The sequence below is a fragment of the Dipodomys ordii genome, unplaced genomic scaffold (assembly GCF_000151885.1).
Source record: "Dipodomys ordii isolate 6190 unplaced genomic scaffold, Dord_2.0 Scaffold94, whole genome shotgun sequence".
NCBI classification, from domain to species: Eukaryota; Metazoa; Chordata; class Mammalia; order Rodentia; family Heteromyidae; genus Dipodomys; species Dipodomys ordii.
The window spans coordinates 749,880-773,331 of record NW_012267310.1 but is presented as its reverse complement, the minus strand read 5'-3'; the positions used below and the strand labels follow the sequence as shown (position 1 = coordinate 773,331).

General features: G+C 41.2%; 1 protein-coding gene across 5 annotated transcripts in view; it reads left to right on the top strand.

Moving 5' to 3' along the window:
* The window catches only part of Sh3kbp1 (SH3-domain kinase binding protein 1), a 337,484-nt gene that overhangs the window by 86,189 nt on the left and 227,843 nt on the right, over positions 1–23,452 (top strand). The window contains exon 1 of one of the 5 annotated variants that reach the window (XM_013026515.1): positions 7,886–8,000. The exons of the other annotated variants lie outside the window; for them this stretch is intronic. Within the exon in view, the coding sequence (XP_012881969.1) occupies positions 7,950–8,000 (51 nt within the window). The 5' untranslated portion in view covers positions 7,886–7,949. Of the gene's footprint in view, positions 1–7,885; positions 8,001–23,452 lie in introns of those variants that run through there. 5 annotated transcript variants of the gene reach the window in all.

The window sequence follows — 23,452 nt, the reverse complement described above, 5'->3', positions numbered from 1 at the left end:
GTTACCAAACCATATATGCACATGATACTTAGCTGTCAACTGAGTACTGTTTAGGTGCTAGGTGAGATTTTGGGGTGACATTTTTGGAGTGGGCTTAATGAGGCTTGAGCTTTTGGAGAGCTTAAGTCTATCAGAGGGCAGAGAGCATAATCACAGATGGGCAAAACAGATAATTAAAGATGGTGAAAATAGGCAATGAAGGAGGGGAAAACATAAAGTGACTGTGGGCTCAATTAGCTAGAGTCATTCTGGAAGACCTTTCAGGGGGAGGTGATTTTAGAGCTCACATGTGCATGACAAAAATGGTCCTGCCATTATTAAGAGCCATCTAAACAGAAAACATCAAGTGCAAGGTATGAGGTATGAACAAAGTTGGATCCTAATGTAGAGGAGAGCAACTGCTGGTTGACCTGTCTAACTTAGGGAGGAAATGGTGGTTGGGCTTTCTCTGGCTCACATAATTCTTTCTTTTTTTTAAACATGTAGGAATGACTCCTTTCTCTCTTCATTTTGGAGGGCAAGGAGAATCTATTATACCTTTTTTGCAACTACTTCAGGATATCGTACAGAATAAAAGAAATGTGAATTTGCAATTGTGAGTAGATAACTTCATTTCTCCAGTACATTTGTATTGCTTGTCTTTGTAATTGCAGAGAATGTATATTAGCTACTACTCTTCTATCTCCTGCCCCAGGTAGTTGTTATTTCTATATTATAGGTGGGAAAACTGAATCTCAGAAAGTTACCTGACTCCACAGGTATTACAGATCTATAATAGGTCAGTCTTAGCATTTGAACCTGGTGGCCTGTAAGGGCCATGTGGAAAGATGTTCTTTTTTTTTTCTTTCTGTCAGTCATGGGGCTTGAACTGTGGGCCTGGGTGCTGTCCCTGAGCTCTTCACTTGAACCACAGCACCACTTCTGTTTTTCTGGTGGTTAATTGGAGATAAGCGTCTCATGGACTTCCTGCCCTGGCTGGCTTTGAACCATAATTCTCAGAACTCAGCCTCCTGAATAGCTAGGATTATAGGCATGAGCCACCAGCTCCCGGCAAGATGGAGGTTCTTAAAAGTGGGGAAAAAAGAACTGAAAAATGAAATATATTTGTTGAATTATTTTTGGGGGGGGTCCGGTTGTGGGGCCTGAACTCTGGGCCTGGGTGTTGTCCCTCAGCTCTTCAGCTCAAGGCTAGCGCTCTACCTCTTGAGCCACAGTGCCACTTCCGGCTTTTCTTTTTCTGCTTATGTGGTGTTGAGGAATCGAGCCCAGGGCCTCATGCATGCAAGGCAAGTGCTCTACCACTGAGCCACCTTCCCAGCCCTTATTGAATTCTTATGGTTAGCCTGCCTTTGTTAAAGCATTGACTGGTGAAATTTACTGGGGGAATGGATTTGATGAATACATATTGAACAATCTGGCACTTGTTCATTTGTTCCAGTTGCTTAGGAATTGTAAACGTGGGTAGTTTGAATAGTTGCAACATCCCAGTTAGTTCCTTCTGCTGTCTTTCTACTACAAATGTTACTATATAATATTAATACAGTGAAGGCAATGTTGTCTGGTATTTATCTACCCAGAACATTCTGAAAACCAGTTTTTGTGGTCTCAGTAACTTTTAAGTAATTAGTACCAGTCTACTGTTTTGTAGACTGCATTTTTAATCGTCTCAAATGACTGTCATTCATTTTTATACTTAATCCTTATTCTTTGAGATGAAATGAGGCATAATATAAATAACCATATTGAGAATACAATTAGAGAGGCAGAACATTGTGTTGGATGAAGAGGATGATTAGGGGCTGGGAGTATAGGTTAGTGGTAGGGCATGTGCTTATTAGCATGTGTGTGGCCCTGCGTTTTATCCCTAGCACACAAAAACAATTCCCCAAAACCAACAACAACAACAACGACGACGAAACTTTCCCCAGAGCATCTGTATTGGCCTAAGGCTGCTGCTATTTGATGATCATAGTTTTTTTCTTTTTTTCTTTTTTTTTTTGAAGGAAATTCAATCTGAGTAGAGCTGGCAGTAATAATTGAGGACCTACTCTATGCATAGTTCAGTTAGCTGTACCATTCATGGGATTACGTGCTGGGAGACAAAGTCAGCACTTTTTTTTTGTTGCCAGTCCTGGGGTTTGAACTCTGGGAAAATCAGCACTTTTATATAGGGCTTCTCATAGTCTAAAGAAGTTAAGTAACTTGCCAGGGGAACCAAGATTGTAAATATCAGTTCTGGATTTGAGCGTGTAGATGTTTTCATTCCAGTCCGTGTTCTCTCAACTCTTAACTGTACTATGGTAGAGTATTGTTGGGTGGCCTCAGCTGTGTGTGTGTGTATGTGTGTGTGTGTGTGTGTGTGTGTGTGTGTGTTTAAAAGCTAAAGCAGATAGTAATTAATTAGCAGATCTGTCAGGTTCTAAAAACTTGCTGGGAATCTTGGCTGAGCTCTGTGATAGGGTACTACAAGATTTAAAAAAAATGGAACCATGTCTCAAATGAAACCACAACTTCCTGTGAGTGCCTTATGATGTTATTTGAAGAAGGGAAATAAACATGAATTTTTTAAAAGTTTCTTCAAGTATATTGATTTTATAAATGGATACAATTAGTAGGTCTCATTAGTTCCAAGAAGTATTTATCCTGGCATGCCTTGGTGCCACGTAGCACTCCTTATTGCTAAAAGGTTTTGCAGGTTCTGCTGCTTTCACTCTCTAGGATTCAGATGTGACGGATGGCTTTAAACATGCAAATGTTGATGCTGCCAGCCCAAGTGGAAAAATGTATTGCTTTAATTTAAAAAACAGGCTGTGTCTAGTTTTTGACTCCCTTTACATTTAGCCAGCTCTATTTTCTGGGAGGGTGGAAAAGAGTAGGGGCAGGATTAGGCCCTGCTCTTCCTCTATGAGATCCCAGAGGACTGGGTCGGGGGGTGTTCATGTGCTTTCTAGGCAAGATTGTGCCAGGCCTTGGGTTTCACCCCCAAGCACCCCCTCCCCTCACCCAATCAATTAATTATCAAAAATATTTTTACAGCATGCCTTTTGATGGTGCTCTCTCACTTGCAAAACCTCCCAGAAGATACTGGAGCCAGGTGGTAGTGTAGCCCTGTTTTCTGAATTCTAATGTACCGCTTCCCCAGATCTTATTAGATGCAAAATCTGATGAGAGTCTAGGCCGGGGCAGTGGAGAAGCTTAGATACTGCAGGTGTAAGAATTCTTTGACCATGCAGATTTTGTGGTGTGTGAGTGTGTGTGTGTGTGTGCGTGTGTGCATGCTGGTCCTGTGGTTTGAACTCAGGGTCTGGGCACTGTCCTTGAGCTTTATTTTACTCAAGGCTAGTGCTCTACCACTTGAGCCATAGCTCTTCTGGCTTTTTTGGTGGTTAATTGGAGATAAGAGTCCCATGGACTCTCCTGCCTGGGCTTGCTTTGAAATGGATTCCTCAGAGCTCAGTGTTCTGAGTAGCTAGGATTCCAGGTATGAGCCACTGGTGACTAGCATACATACTACTTTTAGTAGAAAGGATCACTGACCTTCCAGAGCCCAGCCTCTAGCTCAGCCTGTACAGATTACTAGAATCACTTAGAAGGGGTGAGGGTTATTAAACAGCACAGATTTCCAGGGCTTTACCAGATCTATGGAATTAGAAAGGGTGAGAGTGGGGGTGAAGCCAGCAGAAATTTGTTGCGGGTTGGGTGGGTGAGGAAAACTACTGAGTACTTTGGAAATAAAGCTTTGATCTTTGTTTATTGGGGGCAGGGAGGAAGGATGACCAACTTGCAAATCTTCATTGTAAGAATCAAATTGAGGGGGCTGGGAAGGTAGCTCAGTGATAGAGTGTTTGCCTTGCATGCATGAGGCCCTGGGTTCGATTCCTCAGCACCACATAAGCAGAAAAAGCTGGAAGTGGTGTTGTGGCTCAAGTGGTAGAGCGCTTGCCTTGAGCTGAAGAGCTGAGTGACAGTGCCCAGGCCCAGAGTTCAGGCCACACGACTAACCACAAACAAAGAAAAAGAATCAGATTGAGGTGTGACAAGTTTTCAGACATCCCAAGAGCTTCAAAGCTCTTTGACCTAAACTATGTGAGAAGTCTTACTACACCACCCCCTCCCCTTCACCTCATGGAAGGGAATGGAGTTGTTGCTCACGATTGTATCCAAACTGGCTTAAGTCAGAGAGCATGGAGAAAAAAGTACTTAATGGTTAGCTTGCTGGCCTGCCTAGCATTAGATAATGTCTGCAAAAGCTTGAGGAGTATGTCCAGGGAAGCCAGGCCCAAATATGGTAAAGAGAAGTCATGATTATGAGGTAGGAGTTGAAGTTACCATTGCAAATATTTAAAGTGTCATTTCAGCTCTTTCCTCTGCTCTTGGGTTTGGGGTTCCATTCTAGTGGTGTGTGGAAAGCCAGGACCCACTGGAAAGAAGGCCTGGGGTTGTCTTTGTTGTGATGAAGCACAGATTCCACAGTGGAGTTTTGTGGGTCACTCCTGACTGCCCAGCAAGTAGTTCGTTAGCATCTGCTAAACCTTACAATTGATCTTTTTCTGAGGTCAGGCAGGAAGCTAAGAACCTAGGTGAGGATTGATCTTCCTAGCTTTTGCTCCTTCTTGTAGCTATTGTGTCCCTTTCTGTCTTTTTTTTAAAAATTAGCTATATTAGTTGTACAAAGGTGTGTGTGGGGGGGGGAATTCACTGTGATATTTCCACGCAGATACAAATATATTCCAATCAATCTCACTCCCCCGCAACACTGTCCCTCTCTTAACTTGCAGTCTTTATTCAAAACTGTTTAGAGGGGACACCCATGGCTCTCACTTGTGGTCCTAGCAACTCAGGGAACTGAGACCTGAGGATAAAGGTTTGAAGCCAGCCTGGGCAGAAAAGTCCATGAGGCTCCATCTCCACATTAACCTGCAAAGAAAAAACTAGGCTGGAAGTTTGGCTTAAGTGGTAGAGTGCCAGCCACGAGGGAAAGGGCTGATTGAGAATGTGAGGCCTTAAAACAAAGTTCTGGCCTCAGTACTAGCAAACAAAGCAGAACGAACAAGCAAAAGAACAGCAACTAAGTTTGCCTCCTTATCAGAAAAGAAACTTTGGAACCTCTCTTTTCAGCCCCTTGTACAGCTTGTGGGACACATTGTATTGTTCATTCCTGGGAACTTCTATCTCTGCAGTGGTTATCAGAACAGAGAAGCAGAAGCTGTGTCTCAGCAGCTCTTATCTGAACAGAGAAGTAGAAGCTATCAGCAATCAGCACTGGGAGTTTCTGTGGGAGTTCTCCTTATTGTGTTGTAGGCCTCAAGGGATCAGGCTGAGTTCCTTGCTGAGCTTAAGGTCACTGTGGGACTGTTGGTGTAGGTGACAGCAAACACACCTGGAACCTGCCTCTGGCTCTCATACCCCCTGCCTCAATGACACGAGTGATCTGTGCGAGAAATGGATACTCTTCCTAAGGGAAATGTCAGAGCAGTCCAGTGGGTATCTGTTGAGTGTCTTCTATGTCTTGGTTCTGTTTTAGACACTCGCCCCCCCCCCCATAGGCAAGCCTGAGAGAAGGACAGTTTGACACAAACTTTTCTTTCTACTCATTATGCTGTAGGCTTAAGAGTGGGAAGGGAGCCCCTATGGTGATAAAGGAGGCCTAAGAGTTAGAGAAAGATAGGATCAGGTGGGGGACGGGTGAGTTCCAACACTGAAGAGGATTTGGTGTGAGCCAAGGCCTGTTCAAAGCCAGCAGGAGCAGAAAAGTTTGTGAGATTCTTGTCTCCAGTTAACCAGCAAAATACCAGGCTGGAGACTTGATTCAAGTGGTAAAAGCACTAGCCATAATCAGGCAAGCTGAGTGTTCAAGGTCCAGTTACCCCACTCAATATCAACGACAACATAGACAGAAAAAAATACTGTTTTGCAAAATCTAATTTACACACCAAAAAAATCAATGCATTCAGTGTCGTACTCACTGGTTCTTAAGTACACAGTTTTACAAGGTCTTCTGAATCTTCTTCCCAAACACTTCCATCACCCCGAAAAGACACTTTGGTTCATTTGCACTAACTGCCCATTTACCATTCCCAGCCCTAGGCTTTTTGTAATGTCTCCTTTTTCTTTAACGTTGAGGGAATGTTTTCAGCGAGTATTACTTATTTTAAAGAATGTCTTTTGCCAAATTACAAACTCTTGCTCTCCAGCTACTGCCTAACTCATCCCTGTCAGCATGCTTTTAGATTTCATGTAACAGAAACCTGTCTGGGACTGTCTTAAACACAAGCTTATCTCATGTAATTGGGAGGCAAGAAGAAGGTAGACCCCAGGGGAAGTGTGAGTTGTTCAGTGGGAATGTGACATAGGAAACCTGTGTTTTGTTTTGTTTTGTTTTTGTTGCCTTCTTCATGGTATCATTGTGGTAATAGCTTCACTCCAGAACTGGCTTCTCTTGGGTATAGCATGGCAGTTATTGACAGCCATTGGCAGTGTAGCCTTTGCTTTCTTATTCACAAGCCCATATAGAAGAGTTCATTCTTGCAAGCTGATTGGGTGAGCATAGTTCTTGTTGTCTGCTCTGAACCAGTGATTATCTTAGATTTGATTAGGCTATTCCTCTAGAGCTAGGAATGGGCTCCACAGGGTATAGTGGGCTCTTCTAGGGTAGGAGGAAGGGAACAGGGTTAGGCAACCAACAGTGCTCCCTTGGAACTATTGGAGAACACATTGAATTGTTTGTACCACATTTCCTTTCACTTGTGGTGTGTGTGTGGGGGGGGAGATTTTCTATGTTAAACACAGGCAAGGTCATCATCTGACTTTAAGCTTATTATCATTATTGGGTAGAGTAGACACAAACACAGTTCATCCTGGCTAGGTGATTGGCAATGGATGGGATTAATGATTCCAATAGGCTGGAGAAGAGTGGTATTTTTTTGAAGCCAGGTCTATCTTAAAGTCTCTGGTGAATTTAGGCGTTTCTCATAATAGCCTGGGAGGTTTACCTTTGGACAGTTTAACAGTGAAGGCATTATGGGGGATGGTATTAACATTAGCACATGGGGAAAATATTTTCTCAGATCTGTGTACTTTAGGATGAAATGTGAAAGTAAAATATAACTAGTAGTAAACAGAAAATCACAGATATCTAGTTATAAGAATCATACCTGGGTGTGTGTGGGGGAATAAAAGTCCTACTCTGAACATGTGTCAGTATTTTAAGACAATATGAACTCAAAATTTAAAAAAAATCTACTTTGTTTCGAGATTAATTTACGCTTCACTAAACCAAACAGATATTCCACCAGTTATTAGGACTTTATTAAACTCTGCCCTATATATTATAAAAATCAAGGTGGGCCTTTGTATTGCAAAGTCATTTGTTTGTAAACTATATTTCAGAGTCTATTTCAGGGTGAGGTTTGTCCACATGTAAGTAATGAGCATTTGCTGGTGCAGCTCTTAATGGTGAGAACGGATGTTGAAGAAAGCAAACACCATATGCCCTTTGTTTCCCGTGCATGTCTCCTTCTGGAGGCCTGGGTGGAGTGTCTCAGCTGTCTCAAATAATCTCCATTTTGCTGTTACTGCAGACTCTGCGGTTCTTTGACTCTCTTCTCTCTGATGTTAATTATAACTTCTTCCTAATTAGGTGGCTCTTCCTCCTTTTTGGTTGTAAAGGTTCCACTCTCTCAAGTGCCAAAGATTGGATTAATTTTGAAAACTCAGTTTCACTTGATTTGTGACCGAACTAAGCGCAAAGAATTGAAGAAAGAAAAAAAAAACCCTCACCCGTGTGACTGTGAAGTGGGAGGGGCAGGAGGGTTGGGCATGGGACAGGATGCTTAGAATAATTCTGCTGCCAAGTGAATCAGTGAGAGGCTTGCAGTTCTCGGAGAGCACGGAACTCACTCCTGCCCAGAGTTTAGCCAGCCAGCTCTCACCGTTTCATTCTCCACAGAATGGATCCTCTAGCAGCTAAATCTCCAAGTATCACAGACTTGTCTGAGAGTGTAAGTAGGCCATAGGTCTGTTTTGATTGTTATGTCTATATTTTTTCTAGCCTGTTGCCTAATTATTTCATTGGCCGGGAGGGAGACCTGATGGGGAATTTGGTCCTAGCCACTGTCCTTCTGAGATGGTGATAAATAATTTTCTACTTGGACCCAGGCCTTGATTTTTCTTGTTTATGGCAAAAGGTATTTTTCCCCCCAAGGCGCCCTCTGTAACAAAGTGGTTTCTTTTGGCAGAGTCCATCGTACAATAGCATTTATAAGGATTTGAAAACATCTTATCATTTGCCTTGGTCTGTCTTTCCTTCTGTGGCTGCTGTCTTCAACAGATGCATTTTCCCCAAGGGACACTGCGCACTGCCAGCTCCATCCAGGCAAACCCTGTCAGGCATCCATTTTGGTAGTAAGGGACCCCGTTGGGTTGGGAGCAGGCAATATTTCTGAGGTAGCCACAAGATTTGGGAGCCTAGGATGAAGCCAGGTGTGCAATCCAGCTTTCCTGTGGTGGGAAAGAATAAAGGGAAGGTAAGAATGAAATGGCAGGTAGGAGATAGAAAGTCAGCTGGGGGTTTGTTGGAAGCACTGTTGAAAGCAAGGTACTGGTGGCTCACTCCTGTAGGCCCAGCTACTCAGGAGGCTGCTATTTGAGGATTAAGGTAGAAGATGCTATCCCAGACTGAAAAGCCAACAAGACTCTTACTTCCAATTAGCCAGCAAGTAAGAGCCGGAAGATGTAGAGTATCAGCCTTGAGTGAAAAAGCCAAGGGTACAGGCCCACGGAGGTATTTGGGTAGGCTCAAATCTCTATTCAGCTAGCCCAATAGCTTTGTGCCTCTAACAAAAATCCTTCTAAGATGGGTGCAGGTAGCTTCCACCTATAATTTAGTTACTGAGAAGGCTGAAATATGAGAATCAAGTTTTAAAGACAGTTCAGGCAGAAAAGACCATGAGACTCTTTCCGCCATAACTAGCAAACAAAAGCCGGAAGTGGAAGTGTAGCTAGAGTGCCAGCCATGTAAGAGCTCAAGTCCCCAAGTTCAAGCCCTCATACTGGCACATGTGCAAAGGAAAACCCCTCCAAGTCGTAATGTGTTTCATCTGAATTTCTCAGTCATAACCTTTCACAGGACTTTTTATTTCTTATTTTTTGGATCCTGTTGTGGGGCCTGAACTCTGGGCCTGGGCACTGTCCCTCAGCTCTTCAGCTCAAGGCTAGCGCTGTACCCCTTGAGCCACAGCACCACTTCCGGCTTTTTTTCTTTTTGCTTATGTGGTGCTGAGGAATCGAACCCAGGGCCTCAGGCATGCAAGGCAAGCGCTCTACCACTGAGCCACCTTCCCAGCCCCTCACAGGACTTCTTGATTGTTTGAAAAGACAAATATGAGAGCACCTGGCACTTGATTGCCCGACTCAACCCGTGCTTCCCCTGGTGCATTCTCCCGTAAACACAAGGTCTGCTGGGATACCGTATTGAAATGTCACCAATTTTGCGCTTTTGGCTTTTTTCAAGGCAGCTTTGGAGATCACCATGTTCTCCTGGTTGGTTTGTAGTTAGATCTTGGGATTGGCCTGTTGGTCAAGTGATCCTACAAAAATGGTCCTTAGGAGAGGGGATTAGTGGGCTCTACTTACGTGTCACAGATAGTGGAGTCGATCAGATAGTGGAATGAGTCTTTGAGGGACCAGTTAATTCTGAAGAGCCATTTTTTTGGTTTAACTTTGAGTTTAGAAGCTAAACTTGAAAGAATGCCTAGGGGTAAGAAAAAGAAAAGATAAACTCGGATGAACACTACTCAGCAGTTCATCTAATTCTGATTCACAAGTATTCATAGGGGCCTGATGGCTCACGCCTGTAATTCTAGCTACTCCAGAGGCTGAGACAGTTTGAAGCCAGTGCGGATAGGAAAGTCTATGAGACTTTTATTTCTAATTAACCACCAGAAAACCAGAAAGGGAGCTGTGGCATAAATGGTAGAGCCCTAGCTTTGAGTAAAAGAGCTCAGCGACAGAGCTCAGGCCTTGAGTTCAAGCCCCATGATGGTCCAGAAAAAAAGTATTCATAGGGAACTGCCATAGTTCAGCTCCATCAAGTTTTAGTTACAACATGCATCAATCTAGCAACTGCCAGGCACATGGATAGACCTCCAGTTGCCTTTCTGCCAGGTTATGTGGATGTGGGGACACTTTCCAAAGCCCGTCTTGTTTGTTAACTTTACTAGATGCTTTGTATTTGCTAACCATGAGTTAATTGCTAACAATACTCTTCTCTTTTCAACGACAAGTTCTTCTATTGTATTTCATTTCATATTTAAACTAAGATCCTTTGACAAGACTCCTCAATAATCTTGTATCGATGAGTTCTAACATAGCTAACATTTTTCCCCCTTCATCGCTAATTTTTGTCCTTGATTTTGGAGAATCGGTTTGCATGTGATGATTTATGAATGCCTTCTATCTTATCTACCATCAAAGCAATGTATCATAGTGTAGGAAAACTGTGCAGTTTCTGTTCGCTCTTCATTGAAATCTGGTTCCATGGCCTGTTGTGCCTTCTATGGCCTAGCTTTTCCATGCCTTTTCAGGTTCATCAGTCACTGTCCTGATTGACTGTTATCTTCCAGCAAAGTGATTCCAGCTCCAGCTCTGTCCCTTCTTGCCTCTGGATCCAAGCACTTGTGGGTGGCTTTCTCTTCCATAGTGTACTTGTGGCTCTCTCTTCCAGGAGTGTACTATCTTTGGTGCCTTGCTTGTCTGACGTTTTCCTCTCTTTCAGATGTGACTCTAAGCAATGTTCCTGGGTCATCTTCTCTAAAGGGATTTCTGCCATCTTGCATTTTCTTTCTCTCCATATCATCACCATTTGTGTGTGTATGTACGTGTGCGTGTGTGTGCGTGTGCACGTGCTCACCAATAACAGGGGCCTTGCACTTTTTACATGGCTTGCTTGCTCACATCTGGTGCTCTACCTACCACTTGACCCATACCTTTAGTCCAGCAATTTTCTAGTTAATTGCAGATAGAGTCTCACAGACTTTTGTGCCTGAACTGACTTTGAACCTTGATCTGCCATGTTTCACACTTCTCAGTATCTAGGATTATAAATGTGAACCAATAGCACCTGGCTCATCACCATTCTTACAGAGTAGTTGTATCATGGCCTGGAAAAACTTTTGTTGACTCATTGATTTATTGGCATATGCTATCTTCTTAAGTGGAATTTCAGCTCTGGGAAGGCTGGGGCCTTGGTCTGTTTTATTCTCACTGTGTCACTAGCCTCTAATTCAGTTCGAGATGCACAGTAGCTGCTCATTAAATATTTGGTGACTGAATAGTTGTTTTGGATAATTTAGTGGATTTTTTGAGTAGTTTGTGATTGCAAACTAATAAAGCTAGTTCTATATTTTCTGTGTGGGACTCCCCTCCTCCCCTATTCTATAGCCATCATAGCGCGGACACTTTGAGAACACTCCAGACCTCAGGGCTCTGTTTCTCTCTCTTCGTAAGCCTTTTGGCTGGTATCCGGAGTCACCCTTTAACTGTTTTAAGCATCATTTTTGTTCTCAAAATGAAAACCACCTGTCTTCAAAGTGATTTGCTTAAAACAAATGCTTAGTTCTTGACTGAGGCCTTTTCCCCCTTCTGCGTTTTTTTTTTCCCACCTCTTGCCAAGAATAATGGGAAAAACCCTATTATCTTGGAAAGTGATTTTCCCTCTGGTCAAGAATGCAACGCTGGATGATTTATCACTAAGTTTGCTGGGACAATTGCTTTCCCTGCCCCACTGTGTGTTCTCAAATGTTAGTGGTTTGTTCTCCCTGGGACCTTAACAGAGTCACATGATTGGGGCTCAGCCTTGGCCTAGCCCCCTTCTCCTAATGTTTCCTTCAAGTTTCCTCCTGCTGATAAAGAATCTAGCTCAGGACATTGTGTTATGGCAGCAGAGCTAGAAACAATGTCCATGTGTAGCACCTTGTGACAGATTGTTCATCAGCTTACAGAGACCTTCACACCAATACCAGTAAGAAGACAATGTTATCCTCATTTTTTTGAAGTTGCAAAATTGGTGCTGGTGGCTCAGGCCTCAAATCCTAGCTACTCAGGGGTCTGAGATCTGAAGATCATGGTTCAAGGCCACTGGGTAGAAAAGTCGATGTGACTCCAATGTCCAATTAACACCCCCCCCTCCAAAAAAAATCCAGAAGTGTATTTGTAGCTCAAGGGGTACAGCACCAATCTTGAGTGAAAAAGACAAGTGAGAGTGTGATACCCAGAGTTCAAACACCAATACTAGCACAAAAAAGAGAAAGAAAGAAAGAAAGAAAGAAAGAAAGAAAGAAAGAAAGAAAGAAAGAAAGAAAGAAAGAAAGAAAAAGAAAGACTGCAAAACAGAGATTCGGCAAAGTTAGGTGACTTATTTCTATGTACACAGGTTGTAACAGCCAAAATTAAAACCCAAGTCTGTCAGACTTTAAAATCTATTATTTGTTGGTGGGCTCAAGAGTTTCTTAAGGCATTTTTGATCATGTTCTACAGTTTAAAAAAAAGTGACTGAGCTGGGTGCTGGTGGCTCACGCCTGTAATCCTAGCTACTCAGGAGGCTGAGATCTGAGGCTCAAGGTTCAAAGCCAGGGCAGGAAGGTCCATGAGACTGTTATCTCCAATATACCACTAGAAAATTAGAAGTGGCGCTATGGCTGAAGTGATAGAGTGCTAGCCTTGAGTTGAAGAGCGCAGGGACAGCCCAAGCCCAGAGTTCAAGCCCCATGACAGACCAAAAAATAAAAAAAAAAGCGACTCAGGAACTACTCAGGATGGCACATGTATATAATCCTACTACTTGGGGAACTGAGAAAGAAAATCTTAAGTTCAAGGTCAACGTGGGCTAAATGATGAGTTTGAGACAAACCTGGGTGATATATTGAGATGTCTCAAGAAAAGAAAAAAGCAGCCATAGCCTCTCCTCCCTCCCCCCAAACCACTCTCTGACAACTTGATGTACATGCACATGCCTGCATGAGTACACACATATAATTGAAATAAGTTTTTTAAATGAGTAGTTTTTTCCCCTAGTATGTATGATGCTCTCTTGCATTCCTCAATTCCACAAAAAATTAACATACTGGTATCTTCTTTATTTTCTTTGTTTTTGGGCCAATACTGGGGTTTGAATTCAGGGACTCATACTCTCCCTTGGCTTTTATTTTTCACTCAAGGCTCGTACTCTACAACTTGAACCACACCTCCACTTCTGGCTTTTTGCTGCTTAACTGGAAATAAGAGTCTTATGGCCGGGCGCTGGTGGCTCACGCCTGTAATCCTAGCTACTCAGGAGGCTGAGATCTGAGGATCGCAGTTCAAAGCCAGCCCGGGCAGGAGAGACCGTGAGACTCCTATCTCCAATAAACCACCAGAAAACTGGAAGTGGCGCTGTAGCTCAAGTGGTAGAGCACTCACCTTGAGCTGAAGAGCTGAGGGACAGTGCCCAGGCCCAGAGTTCAAGCCCCACGACCAACAAAAAAAAAAAAAAGAGTCTTATGGACATTCGTCCCAGGCTGGCTTCAAACTGCTATCAGATTTTAGCCTCATAAGAAGCTAGAATTAAAGCCTGAACCAACAGTGGTTGGTGCCCTTCCTTCTGTCCTTCCATCCTTCTCTCCTTCCTTCAGGGTCTTCTACTTTCCAGGCAAGTGCTGTTCCACTGAGCTAAATCCCCAGCCCCAAGAGGTTTTATTGTTTTTGCCAGAATAGCATTTTGAACTCAGGGCCTAGTGCTTGCTAGACTGGCACCTTATCACTGGTACTATTTGTCCAGCTCCTTTCCCTTCCCTTTTCCTTTCCCCTTCCCTTCTTTTTCTTTCTTCTTTTAATTCTTTTTCTTTTTCATATTGGAAATCACTCTGCAGCCTAGGCTAGCCTTAAACTTGTAATCTTCCTACTTCATTCTCCCTTGTACTGAGATGACAGATGTATACCACCATGTCCAGCTGCTAGTCAGACCTTCTAAATGGATTTGTTTGCCTTTTGATTGGTGGTAACCCAGTTTGATAAACACTGTTGTGGGTGATGTGTGAATTATACTTTGTGTAGAGGCTTACATGCTGTAAGTACTTTAAACCAATTTTATGGCAATATAACACACATATATACATACACACACACACACACACATATCATAAAAGAGTACAGCTTGCTGAATTTTCACACTCTGAATCTGTCTGTGTACCCAGCACTAGATCAGAACACATGCCACTGATGTCAACTTCTTTGAATCAGGACAGGCCTAGAGTACAACAGAAATGGAGAGCCTTTAATTTGTTCTGAATTATGCGCATACAATTATTTGCTAGACCCTCTCTTTGTGGAGGTCTGTATTTTGCATTTACAGTGATGGTGCCTGGCTGGAGTTTTAGATCTCACAACTGCTAAAGGAGTGGAATGTGGCCTCCCTAACGGCTGTCAGAAATTGGCACAGAAAGAGGGCTGACTGAGGATGTGCCTGGTAAAATGAACAAGGAGAGGGACGGGCAAGTCCCTCCAGTTGAGTATGGAAATGTTCAGCTGTGAGAATTTATGGTCATAGTAATGGAGACTTTACTGAAATGGACATAGTGGGGGAAGGGGATTTGTGATTAAAGTCTCCCCACCAGAGATTAATGAACATCTATATAAAATAAGGAACATTCATTTCTCATGAGTGTTGACTTTTAAAGAAAATTGTTTTAGCATACTAAATAAATACTGATTTCTTGGCAAAAGTTCTAGATGAATCTCTCTATAAAACATTCCAAATGTAAGATTCTGTATGGCAGACTTGGTGGACATACTATATATAATTCATTATAATGAAATATACATGGAAATGATAGGTTAATACTCCTAATGTGCTTTTAGACATTGAATGCTAACTATGTTGCTAGCTATTCACAATAACCAAGTTTGGAAGTTGACTATTGGAAGTTTTTCAAATCAGCTTATGTGCTCATAAACAGATGAATGGATAAAAATGTGTTATATATCCATAGTAGAGTATTTTTCAGCCATAAGGAGAATGGAATTATTTACAAGAAAATGAATCCTCGTGTTAAATGAATAAGCTAGACTCATAAAGACCAATACCATGTTAAAAAAAAACACCCCAAAACAACTCAAGTTGGGCATTCACTGCTCATGCCTGTAATCCTAGCTACTCAGGAGCATTGTGGCTTGAAGCCCCCTGGGGCAGGAAAGTCTGTGATGCTCTTATTTCCAACCAACTACTCAGAAAAAGCCAGAAGTAGCGCTAGGGCTCAAGTGATAGAGCGCTAGCCTTGAGCAAAAAGAAGCTCAAGGACAGTGCCCAGGCCTAGAGTTCAAGCCCCAGGACCAGAAAAAAAAAGACTCAAAAATAGAAGGGGGGATTTTGGGGGGCAAGGAAAGAGACCAGCATCAGGAGGGAGAGAGGTGATAAGAGAGAGCAAAAATGAGGGGGTGAATATGGTCAAAGTACATTATAAACATGTCCTAATGAAAGCCCTCATTTTTTGTGTGTATAAATATAGATATATACACAAAAATTCAAGTGTTATGCTATAAAATTTAATTAAGTATTGCCTTCTGTGAAATTAACTTTTATGGCAGTACTGGGGTTTGAACTCTGGTCTTTCCACTTGCTAGGAAGCACTCTACCACTTGAGCTTTGCTCTCACCTTCATTTTTGGTAAAGGAATCTTTTTGGCTCTTACATATTAATAAAGGTTGAGTTGGCACACAAAATAGGCAATATGATTCAAGGCAGTGACAATGTGCTAGATAAAGACCCTAAATGTGTTTTCATTGGCACACCTAGCTAATTAGAATCCTGGAATGCTAATGTCATTCACATATGCATGGTGCTTTACAGTTTACAAACCCTTTTTCTCTTGTATTTTTGGTTGAAGCTTCTCTAAATCCTAAGTAGTGGATGGCACTTTTCCTAAATTACAGAGGACAGAGTCAGATCCAGAGCATGACATGGTTTTCTGCTTGAGGTCTTACAGCAAGAAAAGGTGTTGATCAGATATTTTGTCTCCCAGGTTGGTACTAGATAGGTCTCTTGGCCAGATGTTCTGACAACAACCACTAGACTATACTGTTCATGGAGGATTAGCAAGCCACAGGGAGACAGAGTAGTCTAATGAAGGACTTCTCAACCTCAGCACTGTTATCATTTTAGGTCAGTTAAGTCTGTTGTTGAGGCTGACCTGTGCCTTGTAGAATGGTTATCAGCATCTTGGTCTCTAACCTCTAGATGTCAGTAGCACAAGTTGTGACAGTGCAGAGTACACATTACTAAATTTCCCTTGTGGTGCACAGTTGCCCCCTTATAAACCTCTAGCTTAACATAATAGCTGAATTTTAAAGAGGGACTCTATAGTCAATTAACTAGCAAAATGCTGAACCAGAAATGTGGTTCAAGTAGTAGAGTGCCAGCTGTGAGCAAGAAAGCCCAGTGAGCAAGAGTAGGAGGCCCTGAGTTCAAGCTCTGGTACTGGCACAAAAACAAACAAATGAAAGAGATAAAGACAACCTTGAAATATTAGACCTATTATCTTTCCCCTCCAATTTCTAATGTACTAGAGAAACCATTAAAAGACCAGCAAAAGGACAGGAGGGAAGAGATGGGCTAGGGGGGAGGGGAGAGGGGAGAGAGCAAGCAATATTTTTCATGTTGAATTCTTGTCCATAGAGAGCATTATATCTGCCAAGGAAGGAGGCAAATAGCTAACATTTTAAAAAGTTAAAACCATATAGTTAAAATGTTTTTATAGAAGAGTTAGATATCAGCCAAAATGTATATATTTGAAATCTCTTGTAATTCTACTGTCCAGAGGTAACCATAGTTCACATTTTTTTCTCTATCTTCTTCTACCTTTTTCAACTTTTGTGTTACAAATGTTTCCACACTGGTACTTTTCAAATAGGTTCATGTTAAAATGCTATGATCAGCTTTCTAAGATTTAGCACACAACAAATATATTTGTATAATAACAAGGTTTTTAATGGGCACATAATAGTTCATTATATGGCTACTATACAGTTTTATTTATCCGCCTTTTGTCATGTATATTTATTTGTTTCCAATTTTGGTTTTGTTATTTCAAGTGAAGCTATGAGTAGTCACACGCCTATTTCAGCCCTTCACAGCTCATTCTTTTCCTTACAGAAATTATAATCACTGTAATTTTTAGTATCCACTGAGAAAGCTATGTAATTCATAATGTTCTAGCTTATATTTCAGTTATGTTATATACCTTTACCTCTTAACATTGTGTAAAATGCATTGATAAAAATTTATGCCCCAGGTTTGCACAGTGGAGTGTGAAAAGTTCTTTTTTTTTTTAACATTAAATGATGACTAATTAGAAGCCATTTAGGTTTCATGCCTTGTTCATGAAACCCACTGTTACAGTATCATGCTACTTCCTGAGGAGGAATCAGCCTGGTGAAGATCGTCAAACCTTCCTTTAAGATTGTATGCTGCTGAGAGAAATTTAAGGCTGTATACTCATGACGTCTCATTGCCTGTGGTTTTTTCTTATATGCATTTTAAATTATAAAATTATAAACTCATAGTAAAATCTTTCCAATGGTACTGAAGAGCTTAAGATTCCCTACTGTTCCCACTCTCTGATTTTTCATTCTTCACAATTCTCCTATATGAAATTTAAATGCAAAAATACTAAAAAAAAACCCCACGAACTAAGCAACAATGCATTTATCTATTTTTCTGCTCCAAACACCTTATTCTATGTAATTGCTGATTTTCCTCCTGCAACAAATGACCTTTTTTAAATGAGAGTCTATCCAGGGGCTAAGTGCCTACCAGTGGAGTTGCTGGACATTGCTAAATTGTCCTTCTACCAACTTGACTCAGACATTCTTTTTTTCTGCCTGACATAGACTATTAATTGATAAATTAGCAGCATAAAGATAGGACCTCATCTACAAAATTGGTTTGGAGGAGACCACATTCTCTCTAGAGACTACTGTAAGAATTGAGGTTTCCTGCCTTTGGGATGCTCTGGGGGATGTGTGTTCATTGGTTTTTCTTCTGGGATTGGCCTGAACCTGGATTTTACTTTTGTTTACCCATGGAGAAAGAAGTACATGTATAAAATTAGGAAACAATACCAGATATACAACTTTCTGATAATGTTGGATGAACAGTCTCAATTAGAATTGAAGTGGCCTTCTACAACGAATTGATTTTCATAAAAGAAAAAGAATTGAGGTGGCTAGAAATGGACGACCCTTATTACTAAAGAGGTTGCAATATTTATTTCTCAGTGGGTCTTTGAAAAAGAATGTGTCATTGTACATCATTCTTTATTGTACATTGTACAAATATAACATGGAAATATAGTCTAAAATGCCACTTTAACATGGTATAATCATATAGTAATCATTTTTGCTAGTTTCTCTTTCATAAAGTCTTTTCTGATATTTCCCCATTGTCCAGCTTTTCCCATTTCATGCTGAATTATTTTATATTGCCATTTAAAAAATAATTATTATATTTGATGTTGCATTTGGAATCTTTTGTTCTTTAATTTTATTTTTGACCAGTTGTGTTTACATAATCAAATCATAATAAACACTTAGTTTGGAGTTCTCATCCGCCTGACACATAAGGTTTGGTACATAAATATTTTGATTCATCATAGAATTCCTATGCTTGGGGCTGGGAAGGTGGCTCAGTGGTAGAGTGCTTGCCTTGCATGCATGAGGCCCTGGGTTCGATTCCTCGGCACCACATAAACAAAAAGAAAAAAGCCAGAAGTGGTGCTGTGGCTCAAGTGGTAGAATGCTAGTCTTGAGCTGAAGAACTGAGGAACAGCACCCAGGCCCAGAGTTCAGGCCCCACGACCAGATTCCCCCCCCCCCACAAAAAAAGAATTCCTATGTTTGGTAAAGTATTCTACTTCCTCATCCCTTAGAGTAGAAGCAGGTCTCAGGGAGCCTCTCAGATGTCGGTGAGTCTGAAATAGGGCCAACTCTTGGCGCCTTTTCTAGTTTATACTAAGAAGGGGATTAGGAATCCACCCTAGAAGGTAGAAGATGAAATCTGTTTAGGTTTGGTCCCAGGCTAGGTTCTTTTTTTCTTCTTCTTGCAGGCTTTCTAAGGGTTTAAATCTGGGGCCTACTGAAAACTCAGATACTTCCTGGGGGATGGCTTAAGACTTGAAGAGATTCTTTTTTTTTTGTAGGTTATGGGGTTTGAACTCCAGGGCTGGGCGCTGTCCCTGAGCTTTATCCTATGAAGGCTAACACTCTACCACTTGGAGTTACAACATCACTTCTGGTTTTCTGATGATTAACTGGAGATAAGAGACTTTCCTGTTGGGGTTGGCTTTGAACTGCAATCCTCAGATCTCAATCTCATGAATGGCTAGGATTATAGGCAGGATCCACCAGCGAGGCTGGAGATAGGACTTTAAAGAGTTGAGTAAGTTAAACAACCCTTAGGGCAGACCTGATCCAAGAGACTGGAGTCCTTATAGGAGATTAGAACACACAAAGGGTTGACCATAGGAGGATATAGCGAGCAGGTAGCCATCTATAAGCCAAGGAGAGAGGCCTTAGAAGAAACTAAACCTAACAACACCTTAGTTTGGGACTTTCAGCTTGCATATCTATGAGGCAGTGACTCTTAATTATTTAAGCACCCCCAAAATGAAGCATTTTGTTATGATAGCCTGGACAGACTAATACAGGGACTTTCACAAATCAGTGCATGTGATTTTGCTTCCATAAAGAGGTCAGCAGCACCTACCCTTTGGAGTTGATGTGGAGGACGGACAGTGGCCAGCTTATCAAAGGTACTCATGTACAGTCATTTTATATCATAATACAGTTACAATGCTCCTTCCTCACCCAGAATTTCTGGTTCAAGCCTAGCTTGAGGGATTTATTTTTCTCCTGCATTTTCCTTTTAAGTCCTTTTCAAATGGGGTCCCAAAGAGAAGACAGTTACTTTATGAAAATGGTCTAGATTACAGTGAAACACTTTTATTTTTTTATCTTTTTTCTCCTATTAACAAACTGATATTTCAGACAAAATATCCGTTAGGATAAGGATTCTACTGCTAAAAATCGATTGAGGTGGTATGAATACTTAATGTACTCAATATCCATTGTATTAGTTTGCTCCCACTGCTGTAACAAATACCACATACTGAATGGCTTAACCAATGGAAACAGAACATTGATCAATAAGGCCAAGATGTCAATAGACTTTGTTCCTTCTGATATCTGCAAGGAAGGATTTCTTCCATGTTGTTCCCTTAGCTACTGGTAGTTTCCTGGCAGTGTTTGGTAGTTACATCTACCCAATTTCTGCCTTCATTCTTACTTGGCATTCTCTCTATGTGCGTGTCTCTATCCAAGTAGTCCTTTTGTAAGAACTTCAGTCACGTTAGGGTTCACTTAAATGATTTCATTTAAATTTGATTATCTGCAGTGATCCTGTTTCTGAATAAGGTCAAATTCACAGGTACTGGGGATTAGACCTGAGCATCTTTTAGGGGAGATCCAAGTCAACCTGCAACAACAGTTATATTGGAACCCAGTTTGTCACCTATGTACCTCTTCCTCTGGCTGGAAACGTCCTTCTGCCTGGTTTGCTACTTCCATCTGTCATTCAGGTTTCAGCTCCGAAGTGACCTTCTCAAGAGGCCTTCCCTAGCCACCCTCAATGATAATAGATCGATTGAATGAGTGACATAGATTACAGAGTAGAATTAAAATGGGAATGAGAATTGTGTTAAGCATAATTTATTCTTAAAAGTGTAACAGAGCTCATCTCCACACCACATCAATGTTACTTGTAACTTTCTTGTATATGTTGGCCAAGTCCTCACCACAGATGCTATTTAAATATCATTTTGTGCCTGTGAATTGAGATGTCGGGCACCTTCTGAATGTCATGATGTTTCTTGTTCTGTGTACAGAATATGCCAGGAGGATTCAGTTTGTTGAATTTGGATTTTTTTGGCATTGAATCAGTCTTCCCTAAAGGACATGTAGGTCTAGAAAGCTTGTGATTCTTAAGTAAAGAACGTGTTCACTAATGCTAGTTAACATCTGTTGAGTATATTCTTATTGCTAAAACTGCTAGGGGTGATGCAGAGTACAAAAGTAGTGTAGGGAATATTTCCAGGCAAACACAACTTGCATCCAACAGTTGAATAATATGCCACCGTACATGTACAGTTGTGTGAAAATATGTAGTATAAAAAGTGGGTACCTGCTGTGGGCCAAAATTATCAAGAAAGACTTTGTGGGAAAGCTTAACATAGCCAGGGTTGCTTCTGATAATTAGAGATTTCAGAAGAGGAAGGATCATAGTATTAACACAGTATCATTCTTCTGTGTAATAATAGTTCCAGTATATAGTGAGCTACCATGTTTGAACTAAGTTAATTTTGTTCACAGGGTAGGTATACTATGATTTGTAACTGGAAAATATTGGAAATATCCCACAGATTTATCATTTGGGGCTACAAAAATTATAGTACAACCATATCATTGCATAATCTCTGACCAGAAAAAAGAATGTGGATCCCTTTTAGCAATATGGAAAGACATTTCAAACATATTAGGTTAGAAAAGGGAGATATATTGCAGTGTGAGTTAGATACCTGATGTATGATAGTTGTTTAAAGAAACTGGTAGAGTCCATAAGACTCTTATCTTTGATAAACTACTCAGAAAAAGCCAGAAGTGGATCTGTGGTTCAAGTGGTAGAGTGTTAGCCTTGAGCAAAAAAAGGCTCAGGGAGGACACCCAGGCTCTGAATTCAAGCCCCAGGTTGGGCACACATTCAAAAAGAAAGAAAAGACACTGGTAGATGCCCAAGAACCTCATATCCTAAGAATAGTAGTGATGATTTCCTGAGAATGTTAAGACTAGGAGAATGAAAACTAGTTTGTCTGTCTATTTCCACCTACTACTCTGTTTCTCTCTTTCTGTGCATGGGATTTGAAAGATGTAATAGATCCTATTCAGAAAATTAAAGCCAGCTGCACGTGGCTACTCCCAAGTACTCAGGAGGTTGAGATCTGAGGATTGGGGTTTGAAGACAACCCAGACAGGAAAATCCATGAGACTCTTATGTCCAATTAACCATTTTAAAAAAAGCTGGGGTCTAGGAATGTGGCTTAGTGGTAGAGTTCTTGCTTAGCATGCATGAAGCTCTGGGTTCAATTCCTCAGTACCACATAAACAGAAAAAGCCAGAAGTGGCACTGTGGCTTAAGTGGTAGAGTGCTAACCTTGAGCAAAAGAAGCTTAGGGACAGTGCCCAGGCCCTGAATTCAAGCCCCAGGACTGGCACAAAAAAGCTGGAATTAGAGCTGTGGTTCAAGTGGTAGAGCACGAGTCTTGAGCAAAAAAGCTTCAGGGATGGTGCTCAGGACCTGAGTTCAAACCCCAGGACCAGTACAAAAACAAAGGCTAAAAGTAAAGGTATGAGAACAGCACCATTTTGTTTTATTGTTGCAATTTTTAAACTGACTTCTGTACTTCAAGTGCTCTGCCTTGCTGGGACAGAATGATTGACAATAACCAGCCATACTGGACATCTCAAAGATGTGCTTGCTCTTACATTTTCCCAGAGATGAAATGTCCTTGATTAGCTTTTCACTTTTATTGCTTATCACTAAAAATGTTTCTAATATACACTGAATAGACAAAGTAGTCCATTCAAACCCCTTTGTACCAATCACCACCTTCAGCAATTATCTTGTCTCATTGGCTGTCCTTCCTTCTATTCTCCCCCTCTATCCTGACCTCAATTATTTGGAAGACAATGCCTTTCTGATTGTATTACAGGTCGAGCTTCTGTGAGAATCTGAAAATTTTCAAAGTCTGAAACTTTTGAGCATCAACATGATGCCACAAGTGAAATATTTGTAGCAAAAATGCAGGAACACTAATAATATAGTATAAGGTTATCATTAGGTGATGGGTTATAAAAGTATATATGAAACACATAAATGAATTTTATGTTTAGACTTGGCTTTGGTTCCTAGGATTTCTCATATATATGCAACTATCTCCATACCCTAAAAAATTCTAAATCCGAAACAGTTCTCAATCTAAATGTTTCATCCTATATTTAGAATTACTGCTCTGGTCACCTGAGTTGTACTGTTGCTCCAGACACACAGGTAGATTGGATGACTGAGTTGCTCAAAGCTTTCTTTATATTGCATTATGTGTTTCTTACTTTACTTAAAATATTTTTAATTGTGGTAAAATACACATACCATTTTGCCATTTTAACCATTTTTTTTGGGGGGGGGTCCAGTCATGGGGCCTGAACTCTGGGCCTGGGAGCTGTCCCTCAGCTCTTCAGCTCAAGGCTAGTGCTCTACCACTTGAGCCACAGCACCACGTCCAGCTTTTTTCTTTTTGCTTATGTGGTGCTGAGG